The sequence below is a fragment of the Acanthochromis polyacanthus genome, chromosome 15 (genome assembly GCF_021347895.1).
Source record: "Acanthochromis polyacanthus isolate Apoly-LR-REF ecotype Palm Island chromosome 15, KAUST_Apoly_ChrSc, whole genome shotgun sequence".
Lineage (NCBI taxonomy): Eukaryota > Metazoa > Chordata > Actinopteri > Pomacentridae > Acanthochromis > Acanthochromis polyacanthus.
Window position 1 is genome coordinate 10,499,144 of NC_067127.1, and position 25,498 is coordinate 10,524,641.

General features: G+C 40.4%; 1 protein-coding gene across 2 annotated transcripts; it reads right to left on the reverse strand.

Annotated features, from left to right (window-relative positions):
• Positions 1-14: 14 nt before the first annotated feature.
• On the reverse strand, positions 15-25,188 carry zgc:154058 (Transmembrane protein 150A-like). 2 transcript variants are annotated; one of them, XM_051960079.1, is made up of 8 exons: positions 24,460-25,188; positions 23,522-23,645; positions 18,305-18,352; positions 17,537-17,623; positions 16,421-16,488; positions 10,940-11,067; positions 5,066-5,243; positions 15-3,328 (listed from the first exon to the last, which is right to left on the reverse strand). In XM_051960079.1, exons 2-8 carry the CDS (start codon positions 23,584-23,586, stop codon positions 3,045-3,047), a joined length of 858 nt encoding a protein of 285 aa, XP_051816039.1. In that variant the 5' UTR covers positions 23,587-23,645; positions 24,460-25,188; the 3' UTR covers positions 15-3,044. The 2 variants fall into 2 exon arrangements, with proteins under 2 accessions (XP_051816039.1, XP_022045791.1); XM_022190099.2 differs by having other exon boundaries at positions 23,522-23,765; positions 24,460-25,187.
• Between the last annotated feature and the right edge of the window lie 310 nt (positions 25,189-25,498).

A 25,498-nucleotide genomic window follows, 5' to 3' on the forward strand; every position in this document is an offset into this window, starting at 1 on the left:
TTCATAACATTTGCAACATTTGCTTTTTCAGTTTTTCTTTATTGAACATTAAGGCATACATGTATACAATCATGACTTTTCATCAAAATAGAATTTACAACCTAGACCTCTTTGGTTTTCATTATCAAAACAATACATAAGGCACAGGGAGCATTTCGCCGTCCGACAGCGTGACATTGACATTTCTTTGAGGTTTACTGGAGCTGGTTAGTTTGTCAGAACGCTCTCACCAATGATCTACTGATTACACGAGGAAGCTCATTTATTCTCGCAGATATTTAACCACGTTTGCGTGAGCAGCATAAGCATTCTCACAAGCTAACATTACAGGAATGCTTATTTTGTTAAGCTTTTACTGAGTTTTTTATTTGATAAACAAAAACGTTCTATTACACCACGGCTAACCATCAGCCCTACAACTGTGAAAAAGCAGCTGCACCTATACTACGCAAAACAAATATACACAACGAATCGTCATCGTCAGAAGCAAACGGAATCAAACAACGTAGCTGGTGTTGTAACATTTTCCTGAGAGCAAAGATCAGACAGACCCACAAACAAGAACGAAAGGGACAGAAAGTAGAAACAGTGACATAAATTGACGAAAAAGATGTGTAGCAGGCGATACAAAATGTCAAACTGTTTAGTGTTCGACTGGAGACAGGCATCAATGACGTCAAATTAAACACTTTTAATAAATGTCAAATGACAACAGGTTTCTTGCTAGAGCGACATGAGCAGCACCATCATTTGGCTAAATACATGAAACGCATCAAATCTTTACTATGATTTGTTAGAGGAATGCATATTGTAAAGGTAGTGTATCATCACAGGAGACCTCACTACTCATTCTGACAGTAACTCCGTATCTGCAGATTTGACCTTAAAACTGTCGCCAACTGAATATCCTTGGCTGTAGACACAAACACGTAGAGTTGTTTTTTCAAGTAGAAAACAAGACGTCCTGTGAGCTGAGATACAAAACCACAGCTCTGACGTGTACACAAACTCAAGCAATAAGCAGTTTGACCAGTAGGGAGAAGCAAGTGATCAAGTGGCGAACCTTCCAGCTCATTCCACGTTGCAGCGTGCACGAGCTTCTCCTGTGGAACGTATACATTCAGCCTGATGGTGAATTACCACAGTTCAGTCCATTAGTAAAAGATTGTGAAACCTGTGTGAAAAGTTTGCACCTGAACCACTTTTACTGGCACTACAGTCAAACCTCTTCCCAACATGTGGCCGGCTATGGTCTGAGGGTGTAATAACAGCCAACTAACAGGAGTACGGCTGGAGAAAACCTTCTGTTCGCTCTGGTTTTCAGCTCGGACCTCAAAATGTGTTAATATTACACTGAGATGTTAACAATCTCCTAAAAATATGAACTGTGTTCTCTCAGCGGGGAGCATTTCTCTACATACTAGTCTTTCTGGCACTCACAGGGATCTTCTGTATACAAGCAGTAACTGATTGACTCCATGTCTCCTCTTATTGCTTTCATAATCACAACTAAGAAAGGTGGGAAATGACAGAATAAGGCCTTTTTGTGTTGTAGCACCGATGCCATAGGCAAACTGATATTTGGCACATTTTGTACAGTAACACAGAGGCGGGACAGTGCATCTCAGTCTTACATTACAAACCTTTTCCCTTTATCTGCAGCTAGACTTGCTGAAATAAAACTCCAACTACGCAGAACTTTAAAGAAAAACAAGCAGGTAAAGCAACAAGAGCACATTCTCCTCCTTCTTGACGGGGCATAATAAGACACAGACTTCCATCTATAGAGGACCTGAAAGCACGTGTGATACCTCGTCACTAAACTCAATAAACCCAGAGCTCTGGCTTGAATTAGCTGGCATGCATTTGGTCTCTGGACACTCTGTCAACCCTCTTCATATTCTTTTACAGAGAGGAAGTTGAATCCAATATTTCAGGTTTGTCATCGAGCTAACAATAAGAAGAGAAACGTATTTCTAGATGCAGTTATGATTTGAATTCATGACTTTAAAATAAAGATATGAAACTTCAACCGAAGCAAACAGAATTGCATATTTGGAGCTGTCCTTCAAACATAAATGACGCATATTTTAAAGCTGCATTAAGGTGATTTTAACCACAAAACAAACCGACATAAGTCATCACAGCTAACGCTTACGCACACATCCAACAGAACACCAGCAGAGCACATTATTATACTAATGTCAACCTGAAGAACATGAGCCCAACATTCACTTTCCATTCAGCTTTGGCCAAACAACTCCTGACAAACAAATCTGTGTCTTATCATTCACTCATCTTTGGCCGGGAGGTAACATGGAGTTGAGTATGCAGACTGAATAACAAAAATGGTCAGATAAAAGCAGCTGAAACTTATGCAGAGTCGTGTGCTAATAATCAGAGTTATTTGATATGGCAAATATTGCTTAGAGGGGATTCAAATGATTGCAAAATCTAGACGGCTGCCTGGTTCTGACTGAAACGTTTCTATACTTTGTATTTGACAGAATTTATTGCATTCATCCAAACTCTGGCAGGAAAACAAGCCTGAGGTCTGACCTTACTCTCACACCACCTTCTCTCCGTCTGACTACTGTAATACTGTCAGCTAGGCCATCCAGCAGCCTTCACTTCTTAACATACACTGAAACCATCATCAGTCATTTAAGAGGACACGGTCCAAGGCCACATATTGAGACAGTTTACAGGAACCCAGGGGGGAGCAGCACACTTTACTGATCTGATTGACAAACTACTCCCCTGCTGGTCACTGACGACAGGACAGATTTGGGAGAAAATTTGGTTTGTGCAATGTGCAAAATGCAAACAAGTTCTTTAGCTTGATATGAGCACAACACCAACTGAGCTCTCTGCTGTGGTGGCAGATCTGCACCCGCTCGGCCATCAACAGCTGCTGCACTGGCCTGGCTCGTTTCAAAGCTTCAGGCGAACGTGGCTGGAAATGAATAATTAAACTCATCCAGCAACCAGAGTTTGAAAGGAATAAACAAGGCAACTGCGTGGCGTCGAAACATGCCAGGAGGCTACAGGATGGACATGCTTTCAGGTTGGTGTGCAGCGTGTGGTTGTGAGTGCGGACCGAGCCCTCCCAGTGCCCCCAGTGCTCCTAGCGCGTCCATCTTGTGTTCTCTCCCAGCAGGTCCGAGGCTCCCACCTCGAGCTAGAACCACCATGGTGTCTCCTGACATGCTGGCAAACTCGAAGGCAAACGTCCCGTAAAACAGCATGATGATGACGCAGAACACCCATTCAAAGATGGCAGAGGCGTGCTGCAGGACGAAGCTCTCCTGGCAGAAAAACACGCCACCTGAGAACACGGTTAAGGACAAAAACAGCAAACAGTGCGAGAGTGAAACTGTTGTCACCATTCTGCTGCCTTAAATGATCTCTAACTGCTCCTACAAAGGCTGCAAAATTCAAATCTCAATCCAATTATTTCAAAACTCAGGACAGAGTTTGTTTTGATTATGAAAGAAAATGTTCTCGGTGTTCTCATTAAAATGCATCCTGATGTCTGTGCTTTCTGGTCTTCTGAGAGTCCCTGCTGGTGGTAAAAATGATTAAATCACTACACCCTGCCAAGAAATAGTCATGAACATTGCCCTCTTTAACACTGTGTACTGCAGCGTTAACACTCCTGTTTTTGACCAGAATAAAGAAGCAACATTAATGATGACCGCCTCTTCTGTCTGTTATTATGGAAATGTTTGCTCTGTGGGTAATAAGACGGAGGAGCTTGAGGAGCTCGTCAGGAGCCAAAGACTCTACCGGGAAAGCAGCGTCATGTTTTACATGGAAACATGGCTGAAAGATTGTATTACCAAGAATAACGGCAGAGTCAGAGGCTTCTGGACTGCACAAGCAGACACAGCGTGGAGTAACACGAGAGGTGGAGGACTTTCTCTGCTTGTGAATGACAGATTCTGTAGCAGGGCATTGAACAGTTAGCAGTCAGTCTGAGATCATACTATCTGCCACCGGAGTTCACTGTGATCGTCACCATTGTTGTTTACATTCCTCGATACTGCACACGCTGAGACTGGAGAGAGCAGGTCGACAATCTCCTCCCACCCTCTTCGTCCAACCAAACTTCTCTTCAGCCCAAACTTCTACCTTCTAGCTCAGTCCCACCTCACCCCTCCTTCTCTGTTGTCTTGGTTCTCTATATTAAAATGCTGCTGTTACAAATTAATTTCCTATTAAGGATCAATAAAGTATATATTCTATTCTATAAAGTCGACAGTAGAGTCATGAATTCTTGCCATGTTGTTGATAACCGACCAATCACATCTTGCTTTGGGAGTGTCACGGACCAGCTACCAGACACAATAATGTAAGTAAAAGAGTGAATGATTCTGGACGTTTTGTGTTCGCAAAAGTCTAAAAAGAGATTATCAAAGCATCTGTGGAGTGTGTGAGTCACAACAGGAGGACAATATGCATTACTGTTGTTTGTAGCCTGTCTTTGGTTTTTGCTATGGTGCATGCAGGAAAACACTTAGGGAGCCAGTTGGTCAATGCCACAGACAAATGAAGAGAGGTTAAATAACTCTGTCAAGTGTTTTTGTCTTTGTCCAACATGTAGCATCTGTGGTTGTCAACTATAGTACACTCCATTAGATAATCGTCATGTCTAATATTCATTTTTGGTCCAGTCATCCCACGTCTTTCTGATCAGGTTATTTTTGTGCCAATATCTAGCAGTCTGAATCCAGAAGTAGTGTTTACAAGGAAAATACTAAACATATTTCTCAAAATATCAAATTATTTCTTTAAACTGTGTTTATCAGAGGCTTCACAGCACTGAGTGACATGTAAAGCAGATCTAAGTGTTTGACAGCATGTCCTCTATCAATACTTGGATCTACTCTCCTGTACAGCTATAAAAAAAAAAGTAACCCACAGACAGCAGACAGTATGTAAAGATGAAGACTGGAAGGAAATAGTTCCTGTGTGTGTCTGTCATAGCTTGCAGTAAAACACACTAGTCTACAGCACTTGATAGCATTGAAGGCTGCCATCTGTTATTGGCTGGAGAGGATACTGAGCACCAAGGCTACGAAGGCCAGCAGGGTCATGCAGAGCCGGAGGTGGGCCAAGCTGTACTCCCCCTGGGTCTTGGCCAGTCGGTAGGTCAGTGCTGACTGCAGGCACACAAACAGCATACTGGTGGGAAAGGCGATGCCTGCTCCGACATAGTGGAGAACTTTAGCATTATCGACCTGTCAGATAAGGAGAGAAGATGGGAGAGGAGGGTGGGCAAGAAAGAGGGGCTACGTTAAAATGGGTAAGATAAAATCAGCAATTTAACCACCACGAGAAACACTAACAGAAAAGGACAACACTATGTGGGAACGATCAGAAGGGGGCAACATCAGCTAAATTCTGCATCAAGCTGTTGGGTTTGATCATTCGATAGACGGTAATACTCTGCTTGAAGGCTCTTAGACTTCTTTAAGTAAGAAGGCACAGAAGAATAAGTGAAAAAGAGACGAGCACATATAGGCTATGAAGGGAGCAAGCGACAACAGAATGCCTCCTTTTCCCTGCTGGTCACAAGAATGATAAGAAACAATACACAAAAGAGCTGCTCACGAGCATGTGACCACAGCTCCCACTGAAGGACACACACACACACACACACACACACACACACACACACACACACACACACACACACACACACACACACACACACACACACACACACACACACACACACACACACACACACACACACACACACACACACACACACACACACACACACACACACACACACACACACACACACACACACACACACACGAGATTTAATGGTGCATTAACTATAACTAGAAACACATTTAAGGACTAGACTGATTTAGTCTGATGAAAAAGAACTGCTTTTCTTGGCTTTCCAGCCATTTTGGAACAACAGTATCCTTCTGCTTTACATAGTTCTCAGGGATCATTAGACCAATAGCCTAGAAGTTATTTAGTCTTGGCTTCTAAGCCATTTGTTCATTGACCCGGCTAGTGCATGCTGAACATTCTTGTGCAGTGGGCTATTCCTGGAAATGACAACGTAAGATTTCCAGACAATTCAGCAGGAGTAGCCCATACAGCTCTGTCTGGGACATCTCCTAAACCAGAATGAAAGAAGGAAAGAAATCATGGCCAGGTCTTATACATTTTACACTTTTTGTGTCCAAAAAGCAGTGCATTCTTTCTAGTGATATTCCTGTTTCAATCTAGTACCTTACAGAGTAAACAGGTTATTTCACAATCCTATTTCTTCTCCTGCATCACCTCTACAGTTACTGTAACCACATCCTATTGGCACCGTTAGATTTGAGTGCTGCCAATCTGTTACTCAATAAATCAGGGATAATAAAATACACATGCATGAACAACAACCATATGCTTGTTCTCTTGGTATCTTCATCATCGTGTTCTAATTGATGTAACTTCCTTCCATAATAGAGCTGAAACAGTTTGACCTGCAAAACATAAATCTGCAACTATGTTGTTATGGAACAAGACAGAGATAAAACTTCTCACTTATTTTAAGAAATCAGAGGAAGTCACTTTGGCTTGAGGAGTAAGAGGGATCTTCAACCATTTAGTCCATGCATTGCTTAATAATCTGTACTGATTGTGTATTCTGCCTAGTGTTGCAGATTAAGTCACTAGCTGCAGTCCTTACCTGGTGCCTGAATAATGCATCAAGGCATCAAGTAAACTTTTGCTGCCTTATGTTGTTTTCACACTTTATACAGTATACAAGCACCCTTAGGCATGTCACCAGTGTATATTGAGATAATAGTAGGGTGGGGGGTTGGGAGGAAAAATAATGACATGAATGACACATTAATGAATCACGAGAGAAGTGACGAGAACGAAAACGTGGCAGCAAATCAAATGGCGGAAACAAATATAGAAAAACGAGAGCAGTAAAAGGAGGGAAATGATGAAGAGAAGACTGGGCTGCATTAAAGAACAACATCTTTGATTACAGCTGCATGTGTTCATCAGAAAGTACTTTCCTCTGAGCTCCGGCCTTTGTTGAAATTATCTGCAGATACATCAGATTTTCCAGCAAATTGGTCGTGTCTTCTTCTTTAAAGCGTTCAGACATGATCCTCTGCAGTGTTTGTCACTACATGAAATGCAGCTTGATGACTAAACAAGATCAGCTTGATAAATCAGTTCCTGCAGGCTGACACTGACCAGCAGTTCGCCTGCATAAATGAATAGTAATCGCGTTCACATCGAGTTCACACTTGCTAAACAAAGGAGTCATCTGCAAGTAGCAATGGTTGTCAAATACAAAATACATTACAAAGCAAAATCCAATTATCTATCTATATAATCTTTCACAACAAATGTAAGGGGCTGGAGAAAAGCAAACCAGATCTGTAGCCATTTTTAGCCGTCTAATTGTTGTTGTTTTTTTCTCTTACACCCCTTATGCATCATGAGTAATGCATTTTATGAGTATTTCATTCCACTTCCATGTCTATTGTTTATGGCAGTTTTATAAGAATGAAAGTTGTGCATTTTAATTGCACATTGTGTGTGTTTAAAAGCCCAACTACAGAACTGAATTAACATTACAATATTAGCAATAGCTTTAAACTGTCCTTGCAACACATCAGTTTCATGCTCTGCATAGGATTTATGTTAAACTGCAGCATCCTTATCAAGTTAACATACACTAAAGTAGGTGTGTGTGCATTGCAGAAATTTTGAATATGTGTATGCTTTACTGGCAAATCATCTAAAAGAAACTGTTTTACTGAGTGTTGCTCTTAAAAACACTGTTTTTAAACGAGTGTGTATTGCAGCGACACAAAATGTGCAGAGTAATAAGAGGGCGAGGATGCACATGTGGGAACAAACAACTGATCAGCTTTCTGTTCGTTTCACTTCTGACTTTCTGGAAACAGAACTAAAAGAGTTGAAGTAAGTCTCTGACGTCCAACCGTTTACAACACACCTGCTGTACCAAACGCCTGCCAAAATCTGCAACGGAGAATGTCACCACCGACAATTACAAAAGCCCTTCAATCAGACTTTGAGCAGGATCCAAAATGAGAAATTTGGAAAAAAAGATTTCAAAAAGTTTTATATCTTCTGAACTTTATTGGTGTTTATTTTATTAACTTTAGATGCAGCTAGAGTAACTATGTGCCCCCTGTTTCTTTTGCTAAGCTCGACTGAGGGCTGTATTTAGCGTAGATATAAGTGTTATCGATCTGCTCATCAAACACACAGCAAAAAGTGAGATTAGCAGTCCAGTAATCTCTTGTCCTCTATTCTGTCCTCTTCGTGAAGGCAGCTTTTGACCCAGCAGTGGAACACTCATGGACCTCTATGTGGCAGCAATGTGCTTTTCCATCATCTATTTATGTGCTTCTCTGCCCAAACCATCAGACCGTCTGACAGGAAAAGCCCCAGTGGCCACACCACAGCTGTACCGCCAAAGCCTTATGTAACACACGACTACAAACTGAAGCAGTTGACACTGCCGAGTACGTTACCGTGTGTTCCTGTATTTCTGGTGCTTTCACTCTCTTTAATCAGCTGGATTTTGACTGTCAGAAGCCTGTTTCCATTCCCCCTCTGGTTCCTTGATTGTGGTGTGGATCTAGGGTTCATTTGGGTCTTTGCTTAATTTTTGCAGCTTAATTTTGATGCTTTCATGTGGTTTCCACAGTTTATTCACTATCAGTGTCATCTCTCTTTGCATCCCACTGGAATGTCCCCAACTATAAGAAAGGGCACTCTGTAAACAGGCGGCAAGGATCATGCTCATGATTGGTTAGAGACGGGGCCTCTGCTGCACACACCCTGTCTGCCCAGCTCCTCTCTATGCATGGCCAGACTTGATGACTCACTTCCCCCTGGCTGTTCCCGTAAAATTCCTCCCAGTTCTGAAGAGCGGAGGCTTCGGAGGAGAAGCGGGAAGAGGACGAAGACGACATCCTTTCACTCTCACACAAACTGCCACATCTGCACATCTGTTCCACACACTCCTGTCCAACGATTCTTCTTTCTCGTCATACAGCGACCTTCAGACATGCATAGTTTAACTAAGATGTCATGTCATCCGCAGAAAACATTAAGATAAGCATCCTTCTCATCTATAGCACACCTGACACAAAGAATCTCTGGCTATTCAGTTCCATATCACACAATATGCTTAACTACGAATCATGAAGTTGTAGAATAAACATATCGAACAGTTAAAACATCTGCATCCACTTCTAAGAACCAAACTATCTTAAGCAAACAAAAGAAAGTATGAAAGTGGAGAGGAAATAATGCCAAGATCTGAACCAAATACTGAAAGCTTTAACGCTGCTGACAGAGGCAGGTTTCTGGTGAAGGCATGCTAAGAATGCCAACAGATACAAAGTGACACTACTGTACTTCATAAGAAGGCATGTTTTCATTCAAAATAGACACTTTCAACACTGGACTTATATTGAAATAGGAATCAAAATATGAAGAGGCATTCTCTCTCTCTCTCTCTCTCTCTCTCTCTCTCTCTCTCTCTCTCTCTCTCTCTCTCTCTCTCTCTCTCTCTCTCTCTCTCTCTCTCTCTCTCTCTCTCTCTCTCTCTCTCTCTCTCTCTCCTCTCTCTCTCTCTCTCTCTCTCTCTCTCTCTCTCTCTCTCTCTCTCTCTCTCTCTCTCTCTCTCTCTCTTCTCTCTCTCTCTCTCTCTCTCTCTCTCTCTCTCTCTCTCTCTCTCTCAGGCAGAACACAGTTTAAGTTATGCTCATGGATATTTGCACTGAAATACAAGGTGTGTGTGATAAAGAGGCAGAAGGGAAGGGGTCATTGGAAGAAGATTAGAGCACAGGCAAAACAGAAGCTGCGTCATGTACACGGGTCAGTGACGTAGTTCTGTTTAGTGCCGCATCAAACAGTTACTTGGATTTTTATTAAGTCTGCAGATGATTTTCTTGACTGAGCATTTGGTCTACAAACTATAAAAAGCGGGGGGAAAAAAAGCAGACTACAATATCCTACAATCCCAACGCTACTCCACTATTAAAGTGATGATACTGATTAAGGAGATGACAAAAAAGCAAAAAAAATCAGCACAATAATAAAACTGGAACCTGAGAATTTGTGGCAATTTGCTTGAGAAAAATTCAGAAGCTGTACTTCTGTTTAACAGTTTGACAAACTTCAATTTTGTGTGTCATACTGATTATTTACAGTCAGTCAGCATCTCATATGCACGCAAGGACACACAAACAGTACTACTTGGATTTGTGACTTGCTTCCATTATTCTCATTCTGTTTTATTACTTTGTGCTGTTACTATGTAAATACGAGTCTTGTTCATCTTTTGCTGTAAATCAGGGGTACCAAACATACGGCCCGTGGGCCAAAACCGGCCAAACAGAGGGGCACAACCGGCCCGTGGGATTTCGCAAAGTGAAAAAATTATGGAGAAAGCATAATTTGCAAATTGTAAATTTGTAAAACCCTGAATTTAAAATGATTTCTACACCTTCACAAGTTGTTTTGATCATAAAGTAAAACACTCTATTGTTCTGATGCCTGTAACTAAATGTTTGTTTTTGAGATTTGCTGTGATCTGTAAGTTGTACTGCATAAATGACAAATGATATTGAAATTTAATTTATTTTTCTTAAGAAATTTCAGATTGTTCATAATGTTTTGCAAAAAAGATGGTTCCTTAACATTTTAATAATGTACTTTTTTGCACTGAAACAGAAAAAATTGGAGTTGTTGTTATTTCTATGTCATTAGACTCTGACTTTACTGGTCTGGCCCATTGCAGATCAAATTGGGTGGCCCTTGAATTACAATGAGTTTGCACCCCTGCTGTAAATGGTGATATTGTATTCTATTACTGTGTTTGTTTTGCTAGGGGAATAAAGTAAAAAAAACATACCTGAAAGTTGCCCACCATGATGAGTCCAGCGGCACAGATCCAGCCTGTGGAAAGACTCGCTGTGTTGAGAACACAGTTTTGATGCTTCTCAATAACGTGGGCATAGCGGAGCAGCACAATCACCATAACTACAGAAAGACAGAGAAAGAAAGAGAGGGTCAGCTGTACAGATTACATGTTAAAATCACTACACAGTACCAGTGGAAGAGGAAAGTGCTTCATGAAAAGGAGAAAAAGTATCACCTTGCATATTTTTGGAAGAGTACCATGTGCCTGGCTTCAGTGTAATCCAAACACTGGCTCACCTCACTTAGCCAAGAAACACAAGAACTCATTGGAAACTTAATGAAACTTACAGGAAGTCCAACTTCTCTGACTAACGAGTGAAAATATGAGCGGCAGGAAATGGCGGGAAAGTGTGAAAGACACTTTTGTGAGGGCTGTCCAAGTCTTGCATAAGATTAAAAGGTGAAGGGAAACTAAGTACAGTATATGGGACAGATGAGTGCTGATGTGCTAATGGGCTGTGACTGGGTGCATTGTTGGTGCACCGAGCAGCTGACCCCCGCTTGGTTTCTCTTTGTTAGCTCCTCACGGCTGGCGCTTGATGAAGGTTGACTGGGCTTGGTGAAAGCGAGGGACAGAGGGTGAGGGGTAAAAAAAAGAGGCTGAGAGAATCGGAGGGGACAAGGAGCCCCTCTCATGTCTTGACCTGAAGCTCGTATGTTGTCTCAAAGACTAAACTGTTGTGGTAACTCTGTCACCATCTCTGTGCAAGGAGTGGGCTTTAAGAGGGTCTGTGCTGCTAGAAGAGAATAAAAATGGAAACCAAAGTCACAGAGAGGAAAGACAAACCTAACAATGTAAAGCTTTGTCCGCATTAGTCAAGGTTTGGAAATGTTGTGGCCTGTCTGGCTGTAAGCCAGCGTCTCAGTGACAAGACAGATTTCATAATCTGGCAACAACCTCAGCATGAAACATTAACCATTGTTTTTTCTGAAACTGGCTCTGTATTCATAAAAACATTTTTGTGTAGCAGTTAGCAGTATTAAATAAACATTTAACTTACATTTGAAATTGTTCAGGATTATACAATAACAATACAGCTGCCTAATGTTTGCGCTTTTTCTTTCAAGAATTTTTTTTGGCATATTTTGTCGGCATTGAACAGAAAATAAAGGAAATATGGGATGAAAGACTTAAAACGTAATGGGTCCTTTCTTTGCATATTCTCAGCCTTTTTACCTATCATGCCTGGTAGTTTTTGTATAATGTTGCTGACAGGCAAACCAACAAACAGCTCAGAAGACAAGCCTCCAATGAACTCAGACCGTATTCCACATACAGTATGTTTATCAATATCACTAACTACCTGAAGTACAAATGTAGGGTTAACTGTGATCTGACTCTATTTTGTTTGAATAAACACAATCACTGCATTTCTATTATAATGTAATAGTAATAGGTCCTCTAGCTGAAGCTAATGGAACAGATATCATGATGTAATGTGAAATCTCTACTTATTATTTACATTTTTTGTTAAAATCCTCATGATTGTGTATCTCTGTGTTTGTGTGAGCTTCCCTCTGTTTCTACAGAGCAGCACTAAAATCATCACGGCAAAGTGATTTCAGTTGCAATCATGGAAAAACACACAGCAGTGTCTGCAGGCTTGGAAACAATCCTGTCGTTGTTTTTCCAGCTCCTTTTAAAATGGAGAACATGCTGCGTTGCTGAAAGGACAAGAAAGTGTGCTGCAGTTTATTTCATTAGATAGCAACATTTGTTCTCCCCCCTACTGCCTTGGATTTTTTTCTGTTTGGACAAAATGACTGTTTCATCATAACTAATGAGCATGTTTAAACTTGCTTCATTTAACAGTCACCATGAAATGATGAAAGCTAGGCCCGAAGGTTAAAGACAAGAAAGAACATTTACCCATTTTCTCTACAAAGCAAATCCATGTTTCTTCCACATTTATCTTTTGGGCACTTTAATGGTGCATTTGTGTCAGCTGTTTTCTGCCATCCTACTCTGAGGATGCATGTCATGTTGAGGTCGAGGTCTGCTCCAGCAGGGGCTTCATGTCTGATGAGTAAGCAGCCCAGCTGACCACCACCTGGCCTAAGATGGTCAGGACAAGCTGCTGTCTGACAGCTCAACAATAGGAATAATTCTGCATGAACATGTCACCACAGCTTCTAATACTGTCCCAGCAAAAAAAAAAAAAAAAAAAAAAAAAGCTAAAATATAAAAAGCTACATTTTACAGTTCTTGCTCTTTTTCTCTAAAATCGGGAAGCTGGGAGGAGGAACTAAAATGTGGGGACTACCACTGACTCATGCACTGTTGCACACGCACCCCTGTTTCTCTTCCATTAAAGGGGAAGCGTGGACATACTGTAGTATCCACAACCACACTGTCACAAGTACTGATTCGCTTTTGCATTCACACACACAGAGCAGGACAAAAGCTAGTGCACATGCACATACAAGGGCATATTCCCACAAAAGTCACACCAGCCACACCACTCCTCACAGTAAAACAAACTCCACTGTCCCCATAAGGGGATACGTTACAACCCAAACACCCTGCCGCATTCTCTCCCACGGGAGGCACGCAGAGAAAGAACACACGCATTGTCTTAAAACATCGAGTGTGTACACTGGCAGAAGGGTGGGAACTTGGATGAAAAGGAGAAGAATAATCATGAGGCAGCATACAGTTCACTGAGTCCACGTTATCCCACTTAGGAGTGAAACCCTGAGCCAGCTGTAGCAGGCACCGTCTCTACAAGTAGGGCATAAATCAATAGGCTAACAAGCTAAGAACAGATTATTTACAATAGTCCGTTGTATAGCTACATACCAGACAAACTTAACCCACTTTGTAGAGCCATAATAACTTGCCTTACAACTGGTGTTAACATCTGCTTTAAATTCACCCAATTAAAGCAACCAAACCACCTGCAGAGGTGCTCACATGTCCATTTGGCCAGATGTAAATGCTCAGATTTGAATATAATGTAGCTAATAATTTCAAAATAGTGCAATTCTAACACAGTTCATTCAACAAAGAGAGCAGAGAAGATGATTTTTCCACAATCACAAAATGTCTCACTTATTTAACCTAAAAGCAGATGATCTGTATCAAGTTCTATGCAGAGCTGCAGCGACCAACTATTTTCACTGATAAATCTAATAAGTCACATAATCATATTAAAATAAATTGTGTGGTCTGACCAACAGTCCAAAATCCCAAAAAAATTCAGTTCACTATCACGGAAAACAAAAAGAAGCTGCATATTTTTCTATCCATAATGCTGCAACTAGTACATCTTTGCTGGACAAAAACTGATTCCTCAGTCATCTAAATTGTTGCCTGGGATTTTCCTTTTGGTTGATTGATTACGTGGGTCATCAACTATTCATAATCGGCTTTAAAAAAAATAACTACTGGCTGATTTTTTGTTATCTAACTTTCTTACTCCCCTACATATCAATATCCACAACTGCTTCAAATATTCGGTGACAAGCAACAATGACAAGAGTGATTTTGCTGTTAACCTGTGAGTTTAGATTTACAGTTACTGTCTGTAAGCCAAGCTGTCCCACACCGACAATAAACCTGCATCATAATGCTGTATTCAACTCTGACAGACTGCTTGCTAAGATTTCTGAGTCTGTCTTGGTGGTCCTGTTCAGAGGAAAACATAACAGAAGCTAATCCAGTTTTCTGAAAAGCATTTACCATTTGCAAAGGGAAGAACCGGTGGACGGATGTCATTATTGCACACATGTTGTGTAAGAAGGTCTGTGTAGGTAAACATGGAGCACTGGAAGATTACAACAGAATTACGTCTAAACTGAGTAAGACGTGAACTGCCATCACGGTTGAGCAATGAAGTCAACAGTGGAGACATCTTGGCTTTTAGCTTGAAACCTTCGTTGTTTGGTTGCCACAGAACCAAACACTGAATTAAAGTGTCTGCAGAACAGTGCAGAAAATACATTATTCTGCATCTTAGCTAACAGTATGATAAGGTGAATGACATGCAAAAAATTACATCAGAATTATTTTGACAGACATTGCAACACGAGTCATGATTTAAGTGAAAATAGCAATTTTTGCACTTCTTTTCCCCTGACAAAAACACAAAAATGGAACAAATATGATTTTTGTGGTGATCTGTATTAACCCTTTGATGTGCAGTATGTGTCAGAAGATACCCATTTTCCATTTGATTTGGGTCACTTTTGACCCATGTTGCGCATCAAAAGGTTAAAAACATGTTTCCTTACATCTAGAGAGTGTTAGGGTTAACAGGACTGAGGATATTTCACTGTTATTTTACAGATTGTGTTAAATTATAGGTAATATCCAAAAGAAGAAACAATTAATTGTCATGTTGACACTATTTTTACAATTTTTGAACCTTATAGTATTTATTTATTTCTAGATTTTCTCAGGTTTTTGAACAGGTTCTATTTTTTGTTGTTGTTTACTCTGTAGGTCATACTATGATTTCCCTAATATGTCGATTCATGTTTCAGGCAGGTGCTTTGCCTTCCTTTTTAGTCTTACACCTATATGCATATGTACACAGGGGTCATTGTTGGCTCACAGAACTGCTCAAACACACTGGACTTTCACTGCTGCCTGAGCAGACTTCACACTTAGCTGCAACAGTCTAGTCTCTCCAATATAGCACAGTATACTTATGTGTAGTCTCTCTCCATGTACAAAAACACACGACAGAGAAAGGCCCTCTCATTTTTGCCATAGGCAAAGAGCAGAGCTGTAATTTGGCTCAATAAACAAACCTACAGTACTGCAGATTATTTTGGAATCTAGAAGAAATGGTCCAGAGTCAGCCAATCAACCTTAAAGAGCTGCTAGAAGCATGGGCACAAACAAGACAAAAAAAAAAGCTCTCTCCTCTGCTTCACACACACACACACACACCTGGGAAACATTAACTAGATTGGGGTAGTCAGAACCACCAGTGAGCAGAGGGCAACAGCACGTGTAGACTTACAAAAGACATGCAGACCCTCACATGGGAGATCATTCTCTTTTTTATATCGCATATTTTCCTTGTGCCCAGTAAAATACAAACTCTGTGCATGTGGCTTCAACATATGTGCAGATTCTGCAGTATAACAACTCTAAAGCAAAATTTGTGCTTATTTTTGCCCATCTTCCTTTTAAAGTGACCACATGCAGGGCTTTCACTGGCTCTTAGGGGTTGTGTGCATACTTGTGTTACTCATGTTACTGGGTCATAAACATGCTTACACAGTGATATTGTGAGGATTTGTCTCTCTTTGGGGGGAAAAAAAACAAGTCCTGTATAATGTAAATTATTGTATTTTACGAGGATATGGTAAGGCAAGTAGTAGTTACAGTGAGAGTAGGTGTCCAGGCAATTAATGCAAGTCTGTTTAATGTCCACTGAAGTGATGGATGTGTGTGTCTTACCCATGAATGAGCCGGTGCTGCAGATAAGGCTGAAGAAGCAGCTCTCAGGTGGGAGAGTCCCACATTTGCTGCAAGAAAGAGCAAACAGACATGAATCAGAGAAACACTGCGAGTCAACTTGTGCACACTACACAGCAACTTCTTCACTCTGAAATGCAGCACGCTGTCACAGATGAATTTCTGCCCGTGAAACGCACGCTCGTTGCACCACGATTCCCAACATCCCGTCGTCATGCCTTTGACTTTTCACCACCTACAAGCTGCCTCTCTTCTAGGAATGGGAAATGTTTGTAGGAGGGGAAGCCAGGAGACAGTCAACACTGGCTGTCTGTGCCCGAGTTCCTGCAGCCTACAAAGCCAAAGCCTTCTCAGCTGACTGCAGTCACACACGCATTCTTCAGAACATGGATGGAAATGTAAAATTCTTTGGACTTATATTTGCACTGAAGAATTTTTTGAAGGATGGCTATAAATATTTTGCTAGATTTGCGACAATAGCACTACATTTAGCACTGATTAACACTGTGAATCTCTTCTACCTTCATCACTTTAACTGATTATGCAACAACAGCACAACCAGGACAGTTTCTCTGTTAATCTGTAGCTGCACATTGAGTTGAAGGCGTCTTTCTAGATACATCATTATATAATCTCTATTTAGTTAAAAAACACAGGCAGTGATTTATTTGCTTCTCTCCAAATGTTTTATGCAAACCACAGTATTTACGTTCTGCAACTGGCCTTTGATGTTAAAGGCTCAGAAGGCCAAGAAGCTAAACAAAGGAGCAGGAGTGTCTTGATTTCCTCCCAACTGTAAGCCGACTCCTCTGCACGTGTGTTTACATGGTTAAGTGTAGACCCATGTTTTGCCTCTGAACTGCCACAGTGGCAGGCAGGATATTTCAGCCCAAGTTATTTTCAGAAGGCACGCACACAGACACACTCAGGAGAACTGTCTCCTTCAAGCTCACTCGCTTTTTATCAACGCCGTGCTGACAGGGGTCATGTGAAACAATGGGGCTGTGTTCCTGTTTTTAAATCGGCAGAGACACAGAGACAGAAAAGAGACAGAGGAGAGGCAGAGCTGTAGTGGTTTATGGTGGGAGTCTCACAGACCTGATCAGAGGTACATTGTCTAGTGTGCAGCACAAGGATGGCCCACTCTGCAAATACAGCTCCTCTTCACATGACTGGTTGTACAACCTGGAATATCAAACATACATTAAACACGGGCACAAACACACAAACATGGTGCAAAGGAAAATCTTAACTACACATGTGGTGCAAATGAGAAGCCAACACAAAGACATAATACTGATTATTTTGTAAGTTCTTAGATTTGCCACTATAAATATTTATTTATGTGGTATAATAAATACATTCAGTTTTTAGATCACATTACAGCAGCAGTGTTGTTTTTGCTATGGAAACACAACCAAGCTTTCTTTAGTTTTGTTGTAGGGCTGGTGAGCGAAAGCGTCAAAAAAAACAAAAAAACAGTGTGTCATCAAATAGTAGTTCTGCTGGTAGAGACTAACCTCAACTTCTCTGACAAAACAAACCCAACATCCAGAGGACTCGTCAGTTACTCAACAACAGCATATTAACTGACAACAGCGAGAATAATAACAATAAATGTTATTGTTCTCAAAACTGAGCGTATTTTCTGCAGTTTATTCTTTTGGTTATGTGAGCTTTGCTGATTCTCTTCAATATCTGTTAAACAGAGGAAATAATGCCAGTATTTAATGCAGCAAACAAAGTAAAAAAGATTCTTAGATCAAGGTAAGTCAAATTACCCTGATCAAGTTAAAGGCTGAATGCAAGGGATGAGCACATAGGGATCAACATGAAGCAAAATGCAGGACAGATTAAGCAACATACCAATTATCCACGGGGCAGACATGCTGGTTGTACAAGGCCATGGCATACCTAAAAGACAAACAATATGATAAGACAAAATAAGAGCAACAACTGTGGTTTATTGTAATTGTATTATTACACTGTTGTCTTACATGATGACTCAATTAAAAAAACTCACAGAATATTCACAGAAATTCAAGCAACAAGCAGTGAGAAATTCACTGTCAAAACCATCACCAACACAATACTTTCATATTACTGAGACCCAGGAGATGTCACACACAGAGAGCATAATATGTGTAGGCGTACGTCCTGAACAGAGGAAAACAAAACAAGTCTAATTTGTTTCAAGCCTAAAATCAGTGAACAAAAAGTCTAAATAGGATCATGTTTATCATCATACATCTGCATTACAGTTAGGCGTTCATGTATAGTGATGGTTGTGAATTATTTTTAAACATTTGGACGATACTTTTACATATTTTACACTTCTTCAAATCACCTACATCAGTCACCTCTAAAAACACTCAAATGCTGCCAGTCTGACCTCCCACTGAGATGCATCTGTTCAACCTGACGGACCAGGTGACCTGAACATTTCTTATCACTCGATCCAGTTCTCAGAGGGTCAAAGACAGAAAAGACTGGTTTGTGTCAGTCAAACTGGTTTGACTGTAGCCTACTGAAATCCAGCTGTATTGTTGATTTGGTTGGGTCACTGACCAGTCGCATCCAGGAAGATGTCAATGACCAGAGGGTGAAAAGACAGAATCTGTATTCCACAACCTCTGGACCAATCATATACTTAATGCATATTTTATATTCGACTTGCTATTGGTTGCTATACATGTTTTTCAGTGTCCACAGTTGAATTAAACATTTTGCAGTGAATAAAAATGGTAATTCTAGGTGTGTAATTCAAGACTGAAAGAAAAAAAAATCTCTGAAATGTTTTTTTAATGGGCAAAAAATATGAAATCTGCAGGATCCACAGTGACACTATTGTTTCTGAGGTTCTGTTTGAAAGCAAAAACCAACAAGAAGTGTCTTAGTGAGGTGTTGGGCCACCACATGCCTTTAAAACAGCTTCAGTACACCTTGGTATTGATGCTACAAGTCCACTGGAGAGTTGAAGAGAGATGAACACCATTCATCAAAGGATAAAGCTAATCACTCCGATGAACTTTGTATTGCTCTTCAGTGACTCGTCTCTCTATAGGAACACGTGGACCCAAACAACGGCACCAAACTAAGAAAGCCACCACATCCCCACAGTGTAGGAGTCAAGAGTTCAGATTTTTTCTTTACTTTGTCACTCGTCTTTTCACTACTGTCAGTCTTTTTTCCAAAAGCACTGGCCTCAAGGATCCAGTTTTGCTCAGACTATAAATAAAACTTATCATGAGAACGTCTTCACTTAGGCGACAATGATCACATGTTTTATTAGCCTGAAGATGTTGCTGTGGTTATTTGCTGCCTAGAAGAACTTAAAAACAAAAATCAGATGTTTTCCGAACAAATCTTTTAAAGAAATTCAAAAATACTGAGGTGCTCTTTAGGGGCAGATTTGTTTCTGGCCATGAGGGAGTTGTTTTAGGCCGACTTTTAGATATTAGTGTCTCTGAGCCTCAGTGTGAGGCCCTTAACTCTTTCCCCAACATCGACATTTGCAGCTTAACTGTATCTGTCTTGTCCATACATGCACAAGTCCAACAAAACGGCGTATGTAAATGAGACAGGCATGCAGACGTCTGCATATTTGATGGTTGGCTGCACTGCTCAATATAAAGAGCAGAAGGAAAAATGTTGGTAGGACTGTCAGGGTTCTGAGGGGTTCATGCTAAACCATGTTTTTAATGGCAACTATAAACAACATGTACAATTTTAGCCATGTTTCTATGTCGACTCGGGAAACGGGATACGCAGGAAGGAAATGCAATTATTACATTATACAATTGCTACTGACACACAATGATAAAAATAATATTTCTAAATACCAGAAAAAGATGGGAGGACAGACAGCCACAGTCAGACAGAGAGACTATTTGTCCTGATTTGTGCAATCAGTTGTAGTTCAGGAAGAGGTTAAGCATCAATTAGGAATGTTTTCCAGGGTTGATAGTATCCTACTCACAAACCAATGTTTAAACAGCAGGGACAAATCAGAAACACGCAGCTGACACCTGGAAGTCACTAACAAGCACATCATATACGTGAACACATGTACGCATTTCATGCCCATATTTATAGCAAGCAAATCATACAAGATTCTGATTATTTTTTCCAACTGTCTGCTATAGTTTTCATAATTGCACTCAGAGAACTGCAACACCAACTCGTAGATGCAAAACATGTTGATGATTATTTGATTTTTGACAGATGAGGCTGCTGATTATGAGAATTATTGAAAATTTGCATCTGTAATTATGACAATGACCTTTAGATTTAATTCTGATGCTGTTAAAGTCAGTTGAAGAGCACAGTTGCTGTTGGAAACATGGAACATCTATTTGTGGTTCATTTCACTTACTCTCAGAAGTCTGAAGCTGCTTTTGGAGCTAGCTAACACTACAACTTCCTGCTGTGGAGGTTGTAAACACTCGGTTAGCTGGTTTTTGGTAAGGATGAAGCAAAAGAATCACCATGTGTGCAAAGAGTGTATCTCTAGCATAATGCAGCGAGGACACCCTCATGTATAACTGGAATATGGCTGTCGGGTAAAAGACTTTCACAGCTCCAGCCTTGAGCCCTTTAACCACAGTACAATAACACCAACATGACAAAAACAAAACAAACCTCAAAAAAAATCTACAAGAACACGACAGAGTCTCACTGGAAAAACATTGAAAATTAACTAAAGCCTGATGAAGATTTATGTTTTTGGCTTTCCATAACTTCTGAGGCTCATTTTGTATATATCTGGTTATCATCCAAAGACAAAATAGCACCAGTGTAGCTCTGGGACATTTCTAAATAAAGACGACTTTTATTTAGCTGTATGTGAAACTGAACCAGTGCATTATGTGCTCGGAGGAGGTCGAGTAATAATAGGTTTGTTTATATAATTAGCCCTCTATCAAAGCTCAGCAGCAGCTGTAAACTGTAATTGCATGCCTGTGAGCAACATATACGTGGGACAAACCATAAGACTGAACAAGAAACATTTTGGAAAGACTTTCATGGAAAAATCAGGTTTGCACAGAGAAAATTCCCAAAAGCTGTGCAAAAATAACCTCAGGAAAGGGTGTGATGCATAAATCATGGATGAATTGAGGGAGTATAGGCTAAACTCCAGTTCTTTCTGTCAATGGCTGCAGAAGCACATAAAAATTTAAATATATTTTTGAAAAAATATTCCAAATATAAATGGCAAGAAGAGTTGCTTTTAGGTATCATGGAGCCACGCTGGTTTTTCTAAGACATTACTTAACTCATAAAAGATCAGCAATACAAACAATGCCAAGACTCTTGGGTGGGCACAAGTCTGGCTCCAGAATTTTCACACACTGGGCATGGCCACCAGATGCAGAGTGAAAATTCTGCTTACGCTCTCTACTACACCCTTCCAGTATTTACCTTACTCCCACCCAGTCACCCACACTGAATAAAGAAGTTATGCAACATGTCACATCCTTTGACATTCCACTAGTCGGGAAAAGACCCTTCACTGCTCTTAGAGACAAGGCGCCCTTGTCAAGGTAACGGGAAGGAAACGGGTTTTAAAGGGTATGCCCATTGGCAGCGTCAGAGCTTTCAACCTCAGACATAAAAGCCAAAACTAGGAAGAAAAGCGCAACGTTAGCGCTACTGTAGATGTATAGCTGTACACCTGGATACACACTGATGACTGGACTGTGAAGCAGCTGTGATCACAAACACTAATTGGCAAACAAGTTCTGAGATTTGGCACCTGATTAGTCTGCTTAGTCCCCGTATATCTTACCACACTGATGTAGCACATAGCCTCGATGCATAACTACGACAATTTGGAACTGGGCCATCTGTCTCTCTCCCCTTGGGGTTTACATTCCTCCTCCCAAAGTAATAACAGAACAGAGAGAAGAGCTGTCAGCCCAAGTATAACCAGGAGGTGCTCATTCTCTTCTCTCCGCTACATCAGCTCAGATACTGTACTTCGGATAATTAAGCTACGCTGCCAACCTGCACGTCTCACTTTTAAGACAAGGGTGAAAATCCCAGATCTTTCCTGGAGGGAGTTAATCCACATGTAATTGCCATGGCTCCCAGGAATTTCAAATAAATATCCAGTGTTGCCCTCCTGAAGACAGGAGAGGCCGTGGTATTGAAAGGTTTTTGTTTCAATACGAACAGTTGATTTGTAATTTGGTAGAATATTGCCTGGATATCACTATGTGAATTGTGTGAGACAGATCATTTGAACATTCTCATTTTTATTATGACAATAATTTATATTTTCTGCTACATATACTGTGATATTAAAGAAGAAAAGAAAAAATAGATATACATGCCGAATAAATCCAATTAATGATTTATACTGAATTTGCTTTTATATTGCAAACAAAACAAATGTGAAAATCGATAAATGACTGTAATTGTTGTGTGGGTATGCAGGCAGAATAAGTGAAAGTGAAAGTGAAGTGAAATAGGTGAAACATGTTTTTCATAGATCTATTAAGCAATAAAATGGTTTACACAGAGTTACACTGTGGGCCTTTTTTCATTATTGCACTATTGCACATAGATACAAGGTGATAGTGATGTGAAGAAAATATTGTTTTTCAAGATTCAAGACCGTTATTTATCACAAACACAATTATAGTATATATATCAATATTTATCTATATTAGAAGCTTGCAAGGGATAAGTATAGGGTATTTTCTTTGTGCCTGGTTTCCATTAAAATAAGGAGTGTGGATGATGAAATAACAGTCTGACTGTCAGAATCTGCTAACAATGCAGAAATTATGCTTCTATAGAAAAAATAGCTTCTTGAAATTCTTTAACAAGACCTACTAGGCCAGCAGAGAGTCTTTTGAACCACCAAACTCTATTATGCTCCTACATTTTAACCTATCTATTATCCTTGACATGTACTAACCTGAGCATCACTATTCAGTGTCAAAGCAGCAGGCAATTTTACAAACCACGTTGGTCTCAGTTGATACCTGGCTGCATACGGCTTGGAATGTTTATTGTCATGTACATTTAAACATGGATTTTAAAGTGTTTTTTATCATCATTTATTACGGTACTTACACAACCCATATCCCAGTGATGGTCAGGACTGGGAGGCTAACAGGCAGTATCATCCAGAGAGACATCTTCCCACACCTTGAACAGCCCCTTTCTTCTTTTTCCTCTTCGGCCAGCCGAGCGATATCTGCTCAAGTAACATTTAACTGAGTGTCAATGACATCTGCACTGCCACCGAGTGATTCATGTTTCCTGCAGGAGGAGGATGTTCGATAGGACGCTGGCAGGACAGATGTGTCCTTTTAGCCTGAGAGTGACACGAGAAGGGCAGCGAGTTAGGCCAGGATCACTCATATGCTAATCAGACAGTAATCATCATCATACTTAGCATGCTCACACCACACTGTCTGTACTGTTTATTGCATTAATGCTGCATCATTCAGTATAAACCAATGCTGTATATACCACATGGATTACTTAACATCTTGAGCATTCACATATCTTGGATTTTTACATGCTCATATGGTGCATATCTATGCACATTACTGCTTTTGTGTTGCACTTCTGGTCAGATGCTAAACTATATTTTGCTGTCTTTGTGCAATGACAGTAAAGTTTAATTTAATTTTATCATAAACATCATTACAAGTTGGAGTCATCAAAGCATGTGCAGCCAGAGATGTGATGCTCACAGCAATTTAATGTGTAGTAAATAAAACAGCTGTATTTTAGTCTCGTATAACATCACGTTGCTTTTATAATAGCATTGATTTTCTGTTTTTTTTTTCTTCAGTTTTCCAAACAACCACTTGCTTCAAGATGTTGTATGGTGTTGCACTGGGCTTATACCGTTAGTTCATTTGATTTTTGCGAAGGAAAAACACAGCTTTCACACTCTGCTTCGCTAACTAGTTAATTTACCACCAGTGACGGGTTTTTTTCTCACCTTCTAGCTAGCAGCACCGACGAGCTTCAAATGCAAATCTGCGTTAACTACTCACCTTCTGTTAGCTAGCCGGTTTGTGCAGCTTTTTTTCGGGAAACTTTGAGTACGCCGTCGTGTCCTCCACAACTCAGGTGGGTGGAGGGGAAACTACCACGGTCCAGCCTTACTTTTGTATCCTATTTTTGTGTGTTTTTCCGAGCAGCTGCGGTCCCAGTTAGCCGTCCTCGTCGTGAGTTGAGTTGGTGGGCAGGCTCGTTTGTCTCAGCGGTCCGTCTGGATGCATCGCCGCCACGAGACACTCCACAGTATCCAGCTGTTTGACTCCGCCCACCGGGGGCGGGGCTAAAGTCAGGTTCGTCTACTGTACTCACTGTTTTACTCACCATTACACTTTACTACTATTAGAATACGTACGAAAATACAATATGTTACAAACACCTCACAGCTTTAGATATTAGCATTTTAAACGTGTCTAAGTTTCTTCTTCTGTTACTATGGAACCCTGACAAGAGTGTAGCTGTTTCCTAGCAACGCCACTGAACACTGTAAACGGTACAACATTTGGAAACCAGAGCCTTCTGGGAAAAAAAACTCTACGGCTACACAATAAAACCCTTCTTTTTGTTCCTTTTTTCCGCTGAAGATGGCACGTTTTCTTCTCTCACTGTAAAGTCACACTGCTTCAGTTTTGTAGTGGATATAGAAAAAATAAAAAAGGAGAACTGTCTTAGTGTGTGTGCATGTGTGGGAGACAGAAATAGAGATTTGAGAAATAATGTGCAACAAAAGCTGTTTCTGCTGCCCTCTGGAGTTATAAATGGTCACTTTATCTGTATATTCTAATGAGAAAATCCCAATATTAGTATCAATATTAGTATTCCAGTGTTGTTTGACACCATCTGTGTTGTGGTCTTGTGTTTTTTACCTTCATTTAAATTAGCCTTATCTGTGTTAACATGATGTGGTGATATAATATGAAATTAACTGACAGTTTTAAACAAGATCAAAATCTGTTGCTCTCTGGCAGTACTGTATTTAATGGACTGATAAATTATCAATGTAAACAGCAGCAACTCCATTTAGAGAAATTTTGA